General features: G+C 45.0%; 1 protein-coding gene across 11 annotated transcripts; it reads left to right on the forward strand.

Moving 5' to 3' along the window:
* The first annotated feature begins 2,757 nt into the window (after nucleotides 1-2,757).
* Nucleotides 2,758-7,333, forward strand: LOC123059940 (uncharacterized). Of its 11 annotated transcripts, none has more exons than XR_006427663.1 (7): nucleotides 2,758-3,052; nucleotides 3,205-3,359; nucleotides 3,636-3,690; nucleotides 4,242-4,316; nucleotides 5,140-5,667; nucleotides 6,264-6,547; nucleotides 6,746-7,333. XR_006427663.1 is itself a non-coding variant. In XM_044482503.1 (4 exons), exons 2-4 carry the CDS (start codon nucleotides 3,260-3,262, stop codon nucleotides 5,217-5,219), a joined length of 255 nt encoding a protein of 84 aa, XP_044338438.1. In that variant the 5' UTR covers nucleotides 2,758-3,052; nucleotides 3,205-3,259; the 3' UTR covers nucleotides 5,220-5,438. The 11 variants fall into 11 exon arrangements, 2 of the variants coding, with proteins under 2 accessions (XP_044338438.1, XP_044338431.1); XR_006427672.1 differs by having other exon boundaries at nucleotides 5,157-5,667; nucleotides 6,746-7,331; XR_006427665.1 differs by lacking the exon at nucleotides 3,636-3,690 and having other exon boundaries at nucleotides 5,140-5,375; nucleotides 5,469-5,667; nucleotides 6,746-7,321.
* Nucleotides 7,334-17,699: the final 10,366 nt, after the last annotated feature.

Genomic DNA, 17,699 nt, shown 5'->3' on the forward strand with positions numbered 1-17,699 from the left:
ACTGAGGACTGCCTAGAACAAATCCCCATCGCACAAAGTAAAAGAGAGACTACGGGCTGAGCCCATTTAACACACGACGACGGTGTTCTGTTATCATTCCCCTAAGGCGCAAGAAAATGTTAGTGCACATGGGTCAAAAAGTTCAACACATAGTTGAGGTGAGGCTCGCCTTGAGCCGAAAGGCATATCGAATTACGATGGAGGCGGCTTGGACTGGTTGACATGGACCGGACCGGTTCACGCTTTTTTTTTAAACCCTGACCGCAGGACAATAGTTCTACAGTATTTTTCTATTAATATAATAATAATACAAATTTACAAAAAGACCCCCAGAAGGGTCTGAAGAAACAAGAAAAAGACTACTCGGTGCCTGTTTTAGGCATAAAGATCATCAGTTTATAAGTTATTGTCTATCCACTGTGAGAAATTGTATGCATGCTTATTCTTTATCCCGTGCTTGAGAAGAATCATGTCTTGTTTAAGATAATATCTCCATGCTCGTATTGATGGTTGTTCCAGCTTCCAAGAATGATGATTTCTGCAGCAAATTGTTTGGGTATGTGTCTCATAGCAAGAATGGTATCCTCATAGATAGATGTACCTCTTTGTCTGTTTGGTATTAAGGAGTTCCACCATTCATAACAAGAACTGGTTCATGCTTCACTGGTCGATGACCTGTTTTAAGCCCTGTTTGATTTCAAATAAGTCACCAACTTATAAGTCGAAAAGTGAAAAAGGTGACTTATTTTGCCAAACGGATCCAACTTATAAATCACCCCAAATTATAAGTCATAAGTTGCTCCACCCCAGCGCTTGATGCAGATGTGCAGGGAAAGGTGACACGGGAGGAAGCAGAGGGCAGTGGCGACACGGGCAAGCAATGTGGGCGGCCGACAACGGATCCGGTCGGGAGGTGACCGAGGCGACGTAGATCCGGTGGGCGGTTGGTGCGGTGGCGATGTAAATCCTATTCTTTGTGTTACACGAGGAATACCACCCAATGGCGCACCCTGTCCTACAAGGCGTTGCTACAATTGGTCGGTACATTTACCGTGATCCAATCAGTTTTGGAAAGGTTCTAGAACCTTCTTCAACTGGTTTCTTGTTTTGTTTAGTTTATGATTTATTTTAGGATTTTCTGTTTGTTCATTTTCTGTTCGATTTTTTTTACCTTTTCTTGTTTTTATTCTATTTAAAATTTTATGTTTTTTTTTTCAAAATCCTTATATTTTTAGAAAATTGGAACATATCAAAATTTTGTATTTTTAGAAGATCGTACCGATTTTAGAAATCTGAGAATGTTTGAATTTTTTTTAATTTGGCGACATTTTCCAAATTCTTGAACTATATTTAAGATACTACTACTGGGTGTAGTTACACCTATTTCTCATATACTACCATGTGGTACTATATACTCTACTTTGTTATTTTTAATATGTTCATATACTATATTTAAGATACTCTAAAGTGAGTCATATGAAAAAATTGCAAGTGAGCTCATAGTTTTATTGTATTTGTGAAATACGTACACATTTGTACGTGAAATGAGTATGTACAAAATATGGTACATGCTATCAAAAAAAGTAGTATATATATTACCTAAACATTCTTATATACTACTATGCGTACATACTCTTCAATATGATAGATACTATCTAGAACGTATGGAACAAAAGTGGGAGTAACTACACTCAGTAGTAGGATATTCATGAATAGTATTTGAGATCTGAGGATATTTTCAAATTTTTGAATGATTTTCTAAAATCTGAGAACAATTTGATGTTTGGAATCTTTTTTGAAATTCAGGAACAATTTTCAAATTGATGAATGCTTTTTTAAATAACCTTTTTTTAAACCCATGAATCCTCTATTCTTAAACAGTTGCAACCCACTATCTATTTTTCCCTTCACGCAACCATGCGACATCATCAAGTCATGCATGTGGTCGTAAGCTACAATTTGTGCACTAATCTATTAATGCAATCATGCTACCTCATCAAGCATGCATATCAATTTGATTCACTTTTTTTGTGCGGGCATAAAAGGCCATGTTATACATTTTTGTAGCATGACCTAAATATATTTATATGTTGTACGTTTGGAGCAAATATAGGTAGGTCATGTTATACATTTTTGTTAACATGGCATCCCATTTGACTTCAATTAAATATATTTCTCCTTTTATACAACATTTTGTTTTATGCTTCATATACTTTATTGTTTTCAAAATATATCTTGAGAGCATTTTTTATTTTTTTTCAATAGTTTTAGTTTTTCTAGCATCAGTTTACGCATATGTTTTATCAAGGTTGCAGCAGCAACACACGGGGCATCATCTAGTCTTTTCATAATTCATAATTGTTTTTGGGCATTTCTTAAAATTCACAATCATTTTTTGAAATCCCCAAAAAGAATTGAATTAAGGAAAATTATTTCCAAACAGGTGACCATTTTTAAAAATTCCAAGCATTTTTCAATTTTATGTACATTTATCATAAATGAGAAAAGAAGCAACAGGAAAAAAAAATCAGGGCGCATGTGCCCCGCACTGGACCGGCCCAAACAGCACGATTTTGCTTACCCCACGCCGCAAAGCGAAGTCACTAGTTAAGGATTAGCTTCTCAAATTAAACACATTCAACTGCGCATCAAGGGCGAACGCCCGCGCTAGCCACGTCGGCGCTGGACCGCGCACTCACGCGAGAGCAAACGGCTTCACTGGATATCTCTCCCGCAGATAACGCCTGCCTAGCTAAATTTGCGATGGATCCTTTCCTTCCCTGCGAAAACGGCTCGGGGTTTGACCTTTCTCGTTTCCAACCCTCTCCTTCCGCCTCCGCCGCCACACCCCTCGGGTTTGAAGCCCACACACGCGGCCTCTCTCCCATGTAACCGGCCGGCATGAGCATCGCCAGCGGGAGAGCACGCAGCCCACCCCAACAGCAGCGGGGAGCTGGCCTGCCGCCGCCGCCGGGGAGGCGACCCGGCGACCGGAGGAGAGGGCGCCATGGCGCGGAAGCACGGCTGGCAGCTCCCGGCCCACACCCTGCAGGTCCGTCCGTCCGTCCGTCCGCCAGCTCCTCCCCCCCTCCCTTCCCCACCTTTCCCTTTCCTCCCACGCTGGCTCGGATCGGCGCGGCAGCTGGGACGGAGGCCGTACGCACCCTCGCCGATGGCGGCGTATTGATCCAGCTAAATCGGCAGGCGGCTTCCGGCGGAGGAGTCTCGTGTTGTTCGTGGAGGCTGCGAGGAGGTAGCGATGGGGATCGGCTACCGAGCGAGGGCAAGGGCGCCGATCTTCCATCTCCTGTTTGTAATCACCGGCGCGGCCACCATCGACTGGATCTTCACCCCCTCAGGTGCGCTCACACTTTTCCTCTCTGCAGTACTTGGATCCCTCTTTCTCTACCAACCGGTGATTGAACAGATTAATGTGTCTCTACACCTTGTTAGTTAGTACTATTAAGAAAATGAAGGTTGCTCCTGCCGTGAAACAACTTAAAAAATTATAAACAAAAGTTGATGGACGAGCTGCAGCCGATGGTCGGTGATATACTGATATGTGTTTGTGCCAGAGCTTTTGCACTCTCCTTGCATCAATTTTTTATCTAACTCTACTATGTCTGGCATAATAGGATGATGAGGCAAGTCAGTAAGTTGAGAAGGTCAACAGTTGAAGCGAATCTCAATGTATTACTTGATAACTCTTTAGTGCATTTTTTGTGCCAACATTACATTAATCAATCACTTTGATTAGTGGAAGCAACTAAGCTGTTGTTGTAAGTACATATAATCAGAACGAAGGGTGAGCGCGGATAAGCAGATCAATAGGTTGCTATATTATTCCACATATATGGGTTTGTGTGATGTTACTTTGGATTACTAAGATTGTTAATCTATACTGGAAATTAGTGGCTGTTAAAAATTAGTCTTGATTTACTATAGCAATAGTTGTTGGTTACAGCCATTACAAAGATTGATTAGTTCTATCAGGTTATTTAAACAGCAGCAAGGAATGAACATTACAGCTCTCTTTGATTTTCTTTGATGTTTCCTCTTTTGTCTGATCTGAATTAATATGTCATGACTATATATTCTACCCCACATCATCATTCCTTCTACATCGCTCATAGGAGAATATTGTAATGGCACTTTATTACTTGGTGGTAATAGACATAACTCCAGTCTTGCCATGTTTGTACAATTAATTTAATTCAATTCCAAACATGTATCATTTGCAGAAGATGTGCCATCAGTTGATGGGCAGCTAACCGTTGCAAGAGCATTCAGAGATATGAGCTGCTACTCATACACAGGTATTAGCTTCTGTGTTGTCTAAATTAATTTAGTTTGAAACTTGGATGAAACGGCCAAACGAATTTGATCTATATTGATTCTGTTAATTGAGCTATGTAGGGCACAATAAATATAGCCTTTTCTTATTTCTTTCTGGAAAGCATTTGCCAAAGAAATTGAAAGGCAGCACTCTTATCAGCTGTCATTTATTGTTTCTTCCGATAAATCCCTGCTTAGTTATTTCTCACAGGAATGATATATAGGTTGCTCTTGGTTCATCTACTTTGTACTTATGAGTTATGAGATGTTTCTCTGTTTTAGATTGTGGAGTAGTCGTGTGATCTGTAAAATGTACTGCATACATACCAAAGAAAGTATTTGGATTTGCGAATCGTGTAATAGAAACCGGGATGTGGGCTTTCTAGAACAGGTTGAGGTTCAAATCCTGAAAGTTAGTGATGTAGCCATGAAAATCAGGGAAGCTTCTCTTTTTTCCTTTTATCACATGAAATGAGTGCTATTATCACTGTATTCGTATTTTGTTATTCTTTCTACAATGATCAGGCATGAGTATTCTTTCAAAGTGAGCTTCATTTCTCTATAGTCAGGTCTCTAGCTGGTATTTTTTTAAATATTTTCAGTGCCATGAAATGATCAAATTCGATAATTCACATGTATCAAACAACACAACTCAGCTGCTGTTCTTGTTTTTTCTATATGCTTGCTCCGTGCTCCGACAGATCTAAATCCATAAATACAACAATGTTGGGTTGCTCTGTTTTATCTACTATAATTTGCACGCCTATTTTTTAAAATTCTTATTGTTTCATTCACTTGCTGAAGCTCCTACAAACCTACAGAGCCATTGTTCTCCTACCTGGGAGCGGATAGGAAGGATTTGGGTGCCGGCAACGTGGGGCTGAGAAGAAAGGAGGATGTGCGAGGACAACTAGTGGGCGTACTACAACCGCAGCTGATTCGTGTGTGTTGTTTGTTCGATCCAACCCTTCCGTCTGCAGGGCCTGGCGAAGGGAATGAAGATGCACACCCTCGGCCTCGGCCATGACTTTGTCCTCTAGGTACAAAAGCGAGATAGACTGAAATTTGATAAACATTTGCTGAATATACAGTATTGCATGATTCCTTGTATTAGCCTCTTTCCAAATGCTCAGTTTTATGACAGGAAGATTTTACATGGTTCAAATATCCTGTCTCCTAGCTATGACAAGGATTATACATGCCTCCTGTATGGCAGCTACACTCTTATGAATGTCACGGACGGGAGGGAAGACAAGGAGGGCACAGGAAACAGTCGACGAAACATGGTTGAAGTTGCTGTTGTTCTGCACCTCATCCAAACCATCTTTAGATGTATGTCTAAGCTGAGCCCTCTCTTTTCTTGCATCCTTAGTATATCCTGCCTCGATGTCCTTGGTAGTTATTGATTTGTTTTTATATTAAGCGACTTCGCTGATATAACATGGCATCTTTAGAAGCTTATAGTGTCCTCCTTTCTTGTATTTTAATGTTGCATAATCTTCGTTGATAAAAAAAGTGATCGCGCAATACTTTATGTTCAACAATCCAGTTTGTTACCTCTGTATACCTTGTGTTTTTTAATTCCGTCAATCTGGGTTTATGAAAATTCAGTTCCCTATTTGTCAGCAAGTCCACTGTCATCTACTTCCTTGTTTAATAGATAATGTTACATTTTTATTTGCAAAACTGTGAACATTAAGTAGATGACATGAAAGATGAAACATAGCTCTATGAGAGTTGTTGGCCACTACATGTACTCACTTTTTGATAGTGTTTGTTTTTACCTTCAGAGCTGAAAATAATGTTGTGTTAATTGTAAGCTGATACAAAATCAACTTCAGTTTGCTAAAGAAAGTTCTCTTGCTAGCCTTGTGGAGAATTGACCCCAAAAGATCAGTATAGACTTAGCAGTTTAAATTTTTCTGCAGGTTGGAAAAGTACAGGCAAAGCGCTTAGCATCGGTGTGGTCTCTTCCTATAGTCTCAATTTGATGCTATTAAAGATAGACTTGATAAAAAATACAACACATGTGATGGCTTTCATGTGCGCATCAAGTCTATTGATGGTTTTCAAGGAGAAGAGGATGATATATTAATACTATCAACGGTAATATCCAATTGGAATGGAGTTGTTGGGTTTCTTGCTGATAACCAAAGAACAAACATTACATGGGACAAGGGCAAGGCTCTGGATTTTCTGAATGAATCGTTAGGTACGCAGGCAACATTCATATATACTCCCTCCGTTCCAAAATAGATGACCCAACTTTATACTAACTTTAGTATAAATAAAGTTGGGTCATCTATTTTGGAACGGAGGGAGTATTCACTTGCGTCTCAGACCACTGTCGTAAAAATCTGTCGTAAATAATTATGGCAATGACATTCTGCCTGTTGTTGTGCCTCTCCAGTATATACCCAACTGAAGCGATGACGTCTGCCGGTGTATATTGGCGACGACCGCATCGACAGGATCCTGGTGGCCAAGTGCCTCAAGGAGAGCAGCACGTCTTACTCACTCCAGGACCCAGCAGAGCTTTTTCATGGCCTTTAGACATTTGAAACGGAGGGAGTATGATTCTCCTATATTTGCGTGCTTGTAGCTTTGATCTATTTTATGAATATGTGCTGCTGCTGTATCTTATTTTTTCCAACCTATTGATCCTGTCACATGTGCGCCAGGGCAGGCTCTGGTCAGCACCAAGGGATTTCTGTTATAATTCCATGAGCAATGCTTGCATTCACATGCGCGTCCAGGGCATAAAAAAGATCTGAAAAGTGCGGTGACCTACCTGGCACCGCAGAGTTTCCGCTCAGGAGGCGCCGCGAGGGGCGCCCCAACCACTAGTAAAAGTTAAGGGTTAGCTCTTGTAAAGATCACTCCTACCTTCTCAGTCACTGACAAATAGTGTACTCTATGTGCACCATTTGTCGTAACCTAGAAGCTTTCCTTATTTTTTTCCTAGAATCATTTTTTCAATAAAATGACAAAAATGAAAGGAAAAACCCACAGCCAAAAGTATGATTTTTCTTCACTTATTTTCCTCTACCAAATCCGTGCCTCCACCAGAAGCAAATCTATGATTCTTGTGGAAGCACATTTTTTTTCCTTTCTCGGAAGCATGACTATGCTTCATGCGGAAGTAACCGATGCCTCCACGAGAAGTAAAAACGTGCTTTAATTTTTTTCTCTTTTTAAATATGTGCTTTCATGATAAGCAAATCTAAGCCTCTTGTGAAAGCACATTTTTTTTCAAGAAGCACAGACACGGGAAGCAAATATGTGCTTCTCCTGTAGGCACATATTTTTCTTTTTTTTTGAGAAGCACATCTCACGAAAGCAAATCTATGCCTCCGCGAGAATCAAATATGTGTTTCTCGTGGAAGCACAAAGTGTTTCCATTTTTGAGTAGCAAATCTATGTTTCCTTAAGAAGCAAATCTTCGCTTCTCATGGAAGCACAATTATTTTTTCCACAAAAAAAAATTATTCTTGTTTTTTTCCTCGGAAACCTAGGGAAAACCAGTCAAAAACCAAAAAAAGAAAAAAAAAACTCATCGTAAACACGGAAACATGTGCAATTATTCAAAAAATCCAAACAAAACAACTGGCACGAGACATGTGACGGCAGCGGGACACATCACTTGACATACTCCCAAGACACCAAAAGTGACCTCTGAACAGGGGCGATTCTACTGGGGGGGCTTTAACAGGCTCAAACCCCCCCCCCCCCTCCAGCACCGTAAAATTTGTTTCTACTACTAATTTTAAGGCCCAGTCCAGCTACTTGCAAGTCCAATCCAACACATATTTGCATGACCCAGGCAGCCCAGCCCACCCTTCATTTTTTTCTAAATTCGCCACTGCCTCTGAAGGTCCCTCGTAAGGGATAACCTCCAGCTAATTGCTCTCTAGCAAAACTGGTAGCCGACTCGTAGACCTGGACCAAATAAAACAGTGAAACTACTATGCAGACGGAACTCCATGCACGACAAGGGAACGACAGCCAAATCCAGCCATCTATTTCACTCTAGTATTCTGCATGGACGAGCTGATCTGGGTTGTCGTTCACGAATCGTCCTCAGACCATTGTGGGCGTGTTTGGTTGCCGTGTGCAACAGTGCCTGCATCGCATACACTTATCTACTCAGCCTGGCTATGCAAATGCAGCCTCAAATGCACCATATGCATGTTGTTTGGTTGCCTGCATGCCCTCTTACCTGCATGGGCTGAACCACACTGCCTGGTGTTTGGTTGCCTGCATATTAGTCCACAAACCCAAGACATGGTGTTTGGTTGTATGCAAGGCCTGATGTGTGGTAACCTCTTTGGCTAGTTGGTGAGGTTACCACCACACTTCGACAACACACATCATAAGCACAACAGACTATAAACAGAGTATCAACTAGCATAATTCAGATATAAGCAGTACCACAGATATAACAGTTCAACGCATAAACCATCAACTAGCATAATTCGATAGTACACTCGAAAGAGGTGGCCCGGCCCTACTCCTTGGCGGCGAAGGCGTCGTCGTGCTTCCCGCACTTGTTGACGACCTCAATGCCATCGTCGTCGAAGATGATGACCTTGAGGGTGTCGGGAGTGAGGAGCTTGAACGTGACCATGTAGCCGATCTTGATCTGATGAACGGCTGCGTAGGTGGCCCAACCCTGATTCAGGGTCACCCTGTTGTTCATCAGCTTGACCGTCACCTTCCAGGAGCAGCCGGTGTTATTCCTGAGCTTGAACTCCATCGGCACCGCGACGAAGTGCTTGGTGAAGTCCAGGGCCATGGGGATGCACTCAAGCTTCGGTGCAAGGATGACCCTGCAGAAGTGAGTTGGGCCATCCTCCTGATGGTAGTGGTCGTAGTTGCGGTGCTTGTTGCTGGGGGGCTCCTCCATGCCCTCGTTGTCGCCACCCTCAGGCGTCTTCAGGTCTTCCTCGGCGGTGGGCGGCAGCTCAACCTCGTCGGGCATTGGGTGAAGGGGCTGCTTGCCCTTGCTGTCAACGGTCGGGAGCACCTCCGTGTCCTCGATCTGCACACAAGTCATGGAGTCAGGCATTGCACAGAGTTCATGGCTAATTCAAGAGCTTGTAGCTAAAATGGCATGACTGTCACTGTTCTCCTCCTCTCCATCCCACCTATATTTACTCACCCTGCCCACCACTATTTACCCACCCCCTCTCTTCTCTCATTGTCAACCTTCCTCCTCCCCATCGCCATGAGCTCTAGCTCCAGCTCCAATGCCAACCCCTTCCCTTGGGGTATTGGCTGGAGGGCCTTCTTCCTCGGGTGGACGGCTGGTGACTGGACCAAGTTCGAGAACACCATGGAGGTGTGCTCGAACTTCGGCTCCATGGCTGACATGCAGAACGAATCGAATGCCATGGTCATGAAGGCCACTAAAGAAGAGCTGAAGACGCTGATTCTTGACCCAGCGAAGGGCGTGATGGCAGTTGACATCATTCGCTGGGCCATGAATCAGGCCGTCTCCGACGACCCTAAACGGAGGAAGAAGTGGCGCAAGTATAAGACCTACTGGGCTCCTAATGACCGCCTTGCCGCAGTGTACTCGAAGACGGTTATGGCGCCGCCGGTGGTCATCGGCGGGGAGCCTAAGGAGGAGGAAGAAGAGGCGGTGCACATGCCAGCTAGGGCGCTGGAGCCAGTCCATCCTACCTGGCAGATCGACCTCGACTCCGCCGAGGACGACCCGCAGGCCTGCACGGCGATGAAGAAGAAGATGAAGGCCAGCGGCTCGACCAGCCGCTCCGCACGCCGGTGACGGCCGCCGCGGTCAGCCGGTGTCCGTTGTGTACCCCCTATTCCCCTATCCCCAAATCCCGAAATCTACCTTATGCATTCCGATCTTGCATGTATGAACTCGTATGAACTGCTAAGAACTAGTATGAAGTACCCCTATGCTTATCTACCTCTATTCCCCATTCCCCTCCGCCGTGGATCGAATCTAGCGTGCATGTCGAAGAGAGAGAAGTGCTTACCGCCATTGATGGAGTCCGGTCCTCTACCTCTGCTCCGATCCGCCCCGCCGGTGATGGAGTCCGGTGGTCTTCTTCCTCTGCTCCGATCCGCCGCCGCCGGTGAGAGTTGGGAGAGTGGGGAAGAGTGGGGAGAGGGAGCGGTGAGGGGCGGTGGGGCTAATAACTGCCGGTGCTTCGGGAAGCAACGCGGCTTCTTAAGGGTGGCCACGCGCGTGCAGCCGCGCCCGCCCACATGCACCGCTCGGGCCTGGCCCTGGAGAAACTGCCGATTCGTGCGTTTCCAACGAGGCAGGCCCAGAGCTGATTTAAATATTGTGCTATGCAGGCCTAATAGTAAAACTAGGCAACCAAACAGCCCACACTCATCCCGCGCGGGCCTGGTTGGGCTCGATGCGGGCAACCAAACACGCCTTGTGTGTATAGCAGCGCTGGTAAAATAGTGTGACGGAATGGATACATTGGTTCGACATGATTTATTTTTTGGGCAGCATACATATCCTGCTCTGCATTTTGGGAAGACCGGGCCATGGCCCAGCATGGTCCCAAGAGGCTCCGCCCCTGTGGGCGAGATTTGCACGTTTGGACGTGTGCTCAGCGCTCACAACCTCCTCTTTCATTTTTTTGAACATCAGTACATACACAAGCGCTCATATACATGCACATACATTCAACCCTATAAATGCACACACGCATATCCTACCTCTATGAGCACCTCCGAAAGACTGAGCCGGCATATCATCTTGAGATTTACGAAGTCACCATAGGCGCCTCGCCGTTGACGGGAACGTCTCCTCCCCACTGAATGCGCATTGCCGGAAATCCTGAAATAAATCTAGGAATAAATACGAGCATTAGGATTTGAACCCTGGTGGGCTGGGGATACCATAGTCTCTCTAACCATCCAACCACAGGTTGGTTCACCCTTCTCCTTCATTTTTTGTTTTGTAAAAAGCCAGGGCTCCTCTGCTTACTGGTTTATTTTCTCTTTGTAAAAAGCAAAGGCCATGTATTTTTTATGACTGATAGTCAACACACATTCAGGTGAGCTAAAATAAAATAGAGAGAGACACACTTGTTTTGTTTCTTCCCTAGAAAGAAAGAAATGCTCCTAGCCGTCTTGGGTTTCCCCGCAACCGGCCGGCACCGTCACCTACATGGCTCGTCTTCTGTGGCCTTAGGGCCATAAAGGCGTGGAGGATCCCGACCCTTGCCGGGTGTTTTTTTAGTTTGTTTAGTGTTTGTGTCTTGCTCAGGAAGGCGATGTGGCGGCAGCTCCCTGAAGATTGAATAAAGTTCTCCCCGTCTATCCCCTTTCTCGGTGGTGTCTCGCATCGTTGGAGTACGTGTAGAGGGGTGTCTTCAGGGAATCCCACGGTCTTTGGTCGGTGTTTGACTTCAATGAATATGCGTGTATTCGATCTTTGTTCGTCTATATTCATGTGTCTACAAGTCTACAACAAGGTTTGTCCAGCTCCAATGAGACAGGGCCGATAACGGCGACACGCCTTTGGCTCACTCTAATTTTTGTAGTCATCGCTAGATGGTTTACTGACATAGATATTTTTTTGTTACTTCTGGTATTTTTTGTACTGTCATGATGTTTAATTAATAGATCAAAGTTTTTTCCCTAAACATTACACGCATTCCGTTGTTCTTGGGACAATTTTTTATACTTTGACTGGACAGATGCATATAAAGTGTGCTGCTTTGATACGTCTCCAACGTATCTATAATTTTTGATTGTTCCATGCTATTATATTATCTGTTTTTGATGTTTATGGGCTTTATTTTATACTTTTATATTATTTTTCGGACTAACCTATTAACCAAGAACCCAGTGCCAGTGCCGGTTTCTGTTTTTCCCCTTGTTTCAGTGTTTCACAGAAAAGGAATATCAAACAGAGTCCAAACGGAATGAAACCTTCGGGAGCGTGATTTTTGGAACGAACGTGATCCAGGAGACTTGGAGTTGAAGTCAGGGAAGCTTCGAGGTGGCCACGAGGCAGGGAGGCACGCCTGCCCCCCTGGGCGTGCCCCCCAAACTCATGGGCCCCTCGTGGCTCCCCTTACCAACTTCTTTCACCTATATATATCCATATACCCTAAAAATATTGGAGAACATAATAGATTGGGAGTTCCGCTGCCAGAAGCCTCCGTAGCCACCGAAAACCAATCTAGACCCGTTCCGGCACCCTGCCAGAGGGGGGAATCCCTCTCCGGTGGCCATCTTCATCATCCCGACGCTCTCCATGACGAGGAGGGAGTAGTCCACCCTCGAGGCTGAGGGTATGTACTGATGTCTACTACACAACCTTCTTCTTGTAGACGTTGTTGGGCCTCCAAGTGCAGAGGTTTGTAGGACAGTAGCAAATTTCCCTCAAGTGGATGACCTAAGGTTTATCAATCCATGGGAGGCGTAGGATGAAGATGGTCTCTCTCAAGCAACCCTGCAACCAAATAACAAAGAGTCTCTTGTGTCCCCAACACACCAATACAATGGTAAATTGTATAGGTGCACTAGTTCGGCGAAGAGATGGTGATACAAGTGCAATATGGATGGTAGATATAGGTTTTTGTAATCTGAAAATATAAAAACAACAAGGTAACTAATGATAAAAGTGAGCGAAAACGGTATTGCAATGCTAGGAAACAAGGCCTAGGGTTCATACTTTCACTAGTGCAAGTTCTCTCAACAATAATAACACAATTAGATCATATAACTATCCCTCAACATGCAACAAAGAGTCACTCAAAAGTCACTAATATCAGAGAACAAATGAAGAGATTATGGTAGGGTACGAAACCACCTCAAAGTTATTCTTTCGGATCGATCTATTCAAGAGTTCGTACTAGAATAACACCTTAAGATACAAATCAACCAAAACCCTAATGTCACCTAGATACTCCAATGTCACCTCAAGTATCCATGGGTATGATTATACGATATGCATCACACAATCTCAGATTCATCTATTCAACGAACACATAGAACCTCAAAGAGTGCCCCAAAGTTTCTACCGGAGAGTCGAGACGAAAACGTGTGCCAACCCCTATGCATAGGTTCATGGGCGGAACCCGCAAGTTGATCACCAAAACATACATCAAGTGAATCAATAGAATACCCCATTGTCACCATGGGTATCCCATGCAAGACATACATCAAGTGTTCTCAAATCCTTAAAGACTCAATCCGGTAAGATAACTTCAAAGAGAAAACTCAATCCATTACAAGAGAGTAGAGGGGGAGAAACATCATAAGATCCAACTATAGTAGCAAAGCTCGCGATACATCAAGATCGTATCACCTCAAGAACATGAGAGAGAGAGAGAGATCAAACACATAGCTACTGGTACATACCCTCAACCCCGAGGGTGAAATACTCCCTGCTCATCATGGAGAGCGCCGGGATGATGAAGATGGCCACCGGTGATGGACCCCCCCTCTGGCAGGGTGCCGAAATAGGGTCCCGATTGGTTTTCTGTGGCTACAGAGGCTTCCGGTGGTGGAACTCCCGATCTATTCTTTGCCTCGATGGTTTTAGGGTATATGGAGACATATAGGCGAAAGAAGTCGGCCAGGAGAGCCACGAGGGGCCCACGAGGGTGGAGGGCGCGCCTGGGGGGGTAGGCGCGCCCCCTGCCTCGTGCTCTCCTCATTGATTCCCTGACGTTTACTCCAAGTCTCCTGGATTGCTTCCGTTCCAAAAATAACTCCCCCGAAGATTTCATTCCATTTGGACTCCGTTTGATATTCCTTTTCTGCGAAACACTGAAACAAGGGAAAAACAGGAACTGACACTAGGCTCTGGGTTAATAGGTTAGTCCCAAAAATAATATAAAAGTGTTTAATAAAGCCCATAAACGTCCAAAACAGATAATATAATAGCATGAATACTTCATAAATTATAGATACGTTGGAGACGTATCAACATCCCCAAGCTTAATTCCTACTCGTCCTCGAGTAGGTAAATGATAAAAGAAAGAATTTATGAAGTGTGAATGCTAGTAGGTGCACAAGTTTGATCAATGATAATTTCAATCACCTTTTCTAGCATCATTATATATCATAACAGTAGCTCATCTCATAAAGCTTCTCATGATCAAGTAACAAGCTATTCACATTGAAAGAACATGCGGTGCCCCCATGTTTGGTTTTGGTAATTGATGACAATCTCTATGGTCTAATGATTTCCTTGAGTTGTATTTGAAGGGTTTGTCCATAGGCTTTTCTTGGAGTCCATGTGTTGGTTTCAAGGAGAGTTTGTGATGACCATCGTCCTTTTAAGGAATTATCCAAAGATCGGTCATGTGAGTGTTGAGCTTATTGCAAGCATGTCTTGAAGAATAAGATTGTGTGATCATTCATGTCCACCTTCAAGACATCATCCAAATGAAGAGAGTTGAAAAGAGTCAACACACAAAGCGCACAAGATGTACCGAGGGATCAAGTCCCATGGTATGGTAAGCATTGTCCATTACACTTTGTGTGCTAACCCATGGTCTTCGTGAGAGTTCTTCATGGGGTTAGGTTGCGGTGTGCAAGTTCAAGTGATGTATCATGAAGAGATCAAGTGCTTGAAGCTTGCCGTCCATTGTGGTGACAATGGAGTTGTGAAGATGAGCGGAAGAGTGGCTCACCCATAGTGGAGTATGGGGGAGCAATCAACTAGTCTTCATCGAGCCAACGCAATCAAGAAAGGTGGTCCATCTTGAGGAGGAGTAGATCATCATCATCTAGCTCAAGTGGACTTTGTGCAAGGCAAAGGTTTGCCCTTGATAGGTTTTCTATTTTACCGGTCTCATGGTAGTTGTGGGAGACCGGGTTATAGGATCGATTGCCGTACTATCAAGGGGGGCTCTCGATGAGTTGCTTGATCGTATCGTTCGTAGAGAGCTCAAACCATTGCATCCTTGCATCATCCTTATTGGTTCTTCTCCTTGTGAGTTTTGGAGCTTCTGGTCATCTTTATGACAAGCTCGAGTTCATCGAAAACGGAGTTCACATGCGTCTTCTATGATGTTTTCGATGTTGGAGGGTATGCCGGTTCTTCTCTGTTGGAGGTTTCTCTCCTCTCTTGTAAGGCATACCTCCTCTGCCTCTTCTTTCTAACCAGTCTCTGTTTTGATGCTACTCGTTGTCTTGTGTCCAACAAGCTTGAGTTTTCTCAATTCGGAGCTCATTTGCGGAAGTTATGGCGGTTCTGGTTTTATTGTTACCCCCGTTGTCTTCTCTGCAAAATGAAGGACTGCTAGTGTTGCTGATCTAGGGCACGCGGTAGTACTGCTCTTTGGAGCGGTAGTACCGCAGGCCATTGCGGTAGTACCGCTCTGTTGGAGCAGTACTACCGTGGCCTCAGGCCAGGCGCAGCTGCTCGAGCGGTAGTAGGGGCGGATGTAATTTTTTACATCCGCGCCCTACGCGGTAGTACCGCGCCGTGGGCGCGGTAGTACCGTGGGCTCTGGCCAGGCTCAGCAGCATGAGCGGACGTAGGGGCGGATGTAATTTTTTACATCCGCGCCCTACGCGGTAGTACCGCTCTCCGTGTGCGGTAGTACCGTGCCGGAGTTTTTGCGCAGGTCCTCCCTCAGCGGAAGTAGGCACAGATGTAATTTATTTCATCCGCGCCCTTCCCAGGCTGAGACTTTCCTGCCTTGCGGTAGTACCGCAAGGGGGAGCGGTAGTACCGCGCAAGCGGTAGTACTGCCCCCTAGTCAGGCAAGTTCCGGCCTGTGCTGCTGTCGCGGTAGTACCGTGGTCCTCCACGGTAGTACCGCGCAGCCTCGCGGTAGTACCGCGCCCCTGGTGCGGTAGTACCGCGTGGTGCGGGCTGAGTGAGGGGATAACGGTTGGATTTTCTCCCCTCCTCTAAAAGGGGGTCTTCTTCCCCATTGAGTCCTATCCTTTGAGCTCGTGTTCTTCCCCCATTGTTGACCTTCTTTGAGCTGCTAACTCTCAATCCCTCCATGGATTCTTGCTAGTTTTTGAGGGAAAAGAGAGAGGAGATCTAGATCCACATTTCCACCAATCACTTTCTCCTCTTTGTGAGGGGAGCCCCTTGGATCTAGTTCTTGGAGTTCTTGGTGTTCTCCTTCTTGTTCTTCCTCTCATTTTCCTCCCTAGCATTAGTTGCTTCGGTGGGATTTGAGAGAGAAGGACTTGGGCACTCCGTGTGCCCTTGCCATTGCATTTGGTGCATCGGTTTGAGTTCTCCACGTGATACGTGGAAGTTACAAGTTGAGAAGCTTATTACTCTTGGGTGCTTGGTGCCCTTGAGCTTGTTTATCTTGGGTGCTTGGGCCCCCTAGTCGGTTGGTGGTGTTCGGAGCTCAATCATTGTGGTGTAAAGCTCCGGGCAAGCGTCGGGGTCTCCAATTAGGTTGTGGAGATCGCCCCGAGCAATTTGACGGGTACCGGTGACCGCCCCCAAGGGTTGCCAAAGTGTACGGGTTCGGTGACCGCCCCCAAGGGTCGCCATTTGTACGGGTTCGGTGACCGCCCTCAAGGGTCCCTTAGTGGAATCACGGCATCTTGCATTGTGCGAGGGCGTGAGGAGATTACGGTGGCCCTAGTGGCTTCTTGGGGAGCATTGTGCCTCCACACCGCTCCAAACGGAGATTAGCATCCGCAAGGGTGTGAACTTCGGGATACATCATCGTCTCCTCGTGCCTCGGTTATCTCTTACCCGAGCCCTTTACTTATGCACTTTACTTTGTGATAGCCATATTGTTATTTGTCATATATCTTGCTATCACTTTGTTGCTTACCTTGCTTAGCATAAGTTGTTGGTGCACATAGGTGAGCCTAGTTGTTGTAGGTTTTGTGCTTGACAAATTAACCGCTAGGTTTATTCCGCATTTGTTCGAGCCTCTACCGTAATTATTTTAAAACGCCTATTCACCCCCCCCTTCTAGGCGACATCCACGATCTTTCAATTGGTATCAGAGCCTCGTCTCTCTTTGTTCGGCTTAACCGCCTAGAGAGTAAAGATGTCGACTAGAGGATTAGGATTCTCTGACACTCTTAGTTTCGATGGCACAAATTTTGATGTTTGGGTAATTCGCATGCTTAATCTCTTTAGGGTCATGGACCCAAATTTAGAGCGAATTGTAGATATGGGTTTTTCTCCTCCAAAGGATCCCCAAAGATTATCTTTAGAGGATGAGAAAAACTCTTATCTCAATGCTCAAGCCTCTAATGTGCTTTTCGATGCTTTGAGCAATGTAGTTATATTTCAACTCATGCCGTTCCGGGATGCTCATGAGTTATGGACAAAGCTTCAAGATAAATATGGTGTGTCCAAGATTTATGGGGATGGTTGTTCTTCCTCCACCTCCGGTCATATAGTCTTCTCAACT

Source organism: Triticum aestivum, chromosome 1A (genome assembly GCF_018294505.1).
Source record: "Triticum aestivum cultivar Chinese Spring chromosome 1A, IWGSC CS RefSeq v2.1, whole genome shotgun sequence".
In the NCBI taxonomy this organism is placed as follows: domain Eukaryota; kingdom Viridiplantae; phylum Streptophyta; class Magnoliopsida; order Poales; family Poaceae; genus Triticum; species Triticum aestivum.